Source organism: Fulmarus glacialis, unplaced genomic scaffold (assembly GCF_000690835.1).
Source record: "Fulmarus glacialis isolate BGI_N327 unplaced genomic scaffold, ASM69083v1 scaffold17671, whole genome shotgun sequence".
NCBI lineage: Eukaryota > Metazoa > Chordata > Aves > Procellariiformes > Procellariidae > Fulmarus > Fulmarus glacialis.
Window position 1 is genome coordinate 3,710 of NW_009191183.1, and position 873 is coordinate 4,582.

The 873-nt window shown below is 44.7% G+C and overlaps 1 protein-coding gene across 1 annotated transcript in view; it reads right to left on the minus strand.

Annotated features, from left to right (window-relative positions):
- Positions 1 to 322: 322 nt before the first annotated feature.
- SSPN (sarcospan) overlaps positions 323 to 873 on the minus strand; it is a 19,697-nt gene continuing 19,146 nt past the window's right edge. The window contains 1 exon segment of the mRNA XM_009586604.1: positions 323 to 688. Coding sequence (XP_009584899.1) covers positions 323 to 688 — 366 coding nt within the window.

Below are 873 nucleotides of genomic sequence, written 5' to 3' on the forward strand. Positions count from 1 at the left end.
ACTGCTGTAGCCCTGCAGATGAGTTCCATATGATTTTTTTAAGCTCTCATTTTGTGCATGGCTATTAAAGATCCTCTTTGGTGAGTATTTGTGCAGCTGCATCTTTAGGACTTTGTGACCTCTAGATAGTCTCACAAGGGATCTTTTGCAAGAGCAGCCATATGAAATGCTCTTAAAATGATTGAAAAATATATTCATTAAAACTGTGTGAATGTTTTTCCTTGTCAAAAACCTTATAAACACTCATCCATCCGTGGTGTCTATGGTGGCAGTATGCTGACATTTTCCGTTCCCTGGCTACAACCTCCCGCCAGCTCAGACCCTATACTTTCTGCTGCTGGCCTTCAGTAGCAGTTAAAGGGTAGAACCGAACGCCCACATAAAAGACCTGATATCTGTGTTTCCACATCACGAAGCATGCCGACAGACACACCAGGGCTGCGATCAGATTGAGAACCATCTGCAGAAGTAAGTACAGGTTGAGCACGCTGGTGAGGCTACCACAGTCAGCTGCGTCCTGGTAGACGAAGGTCCTACCGAGGGGGTCTGCAGTGTCCAGTTTGCACTGGCAGGACTCAAGGATGGTATCACAGGTAAATTTTGTCATCTGCAAATAATGGTGTGCAGCAAAAGCCACTGCCAAAACACAGGCAACCAGACCCAGGGCACTCAGGAGAAAATACGTCAGCTGAAAGAAAAAAAGAAAAAGAAAAAAAAAAAACCACTCTTTTTCCAGCTACACAGAGAATGAGGAACACAGAATGAATGCATGCACATGTACTTCACAGGGAACACATGCATTCAATGGACTATCTGGACATTGCACGCTTCGAAAATTGCAAGACAGCTATAACTCCCCGGTGATGCCAAGTT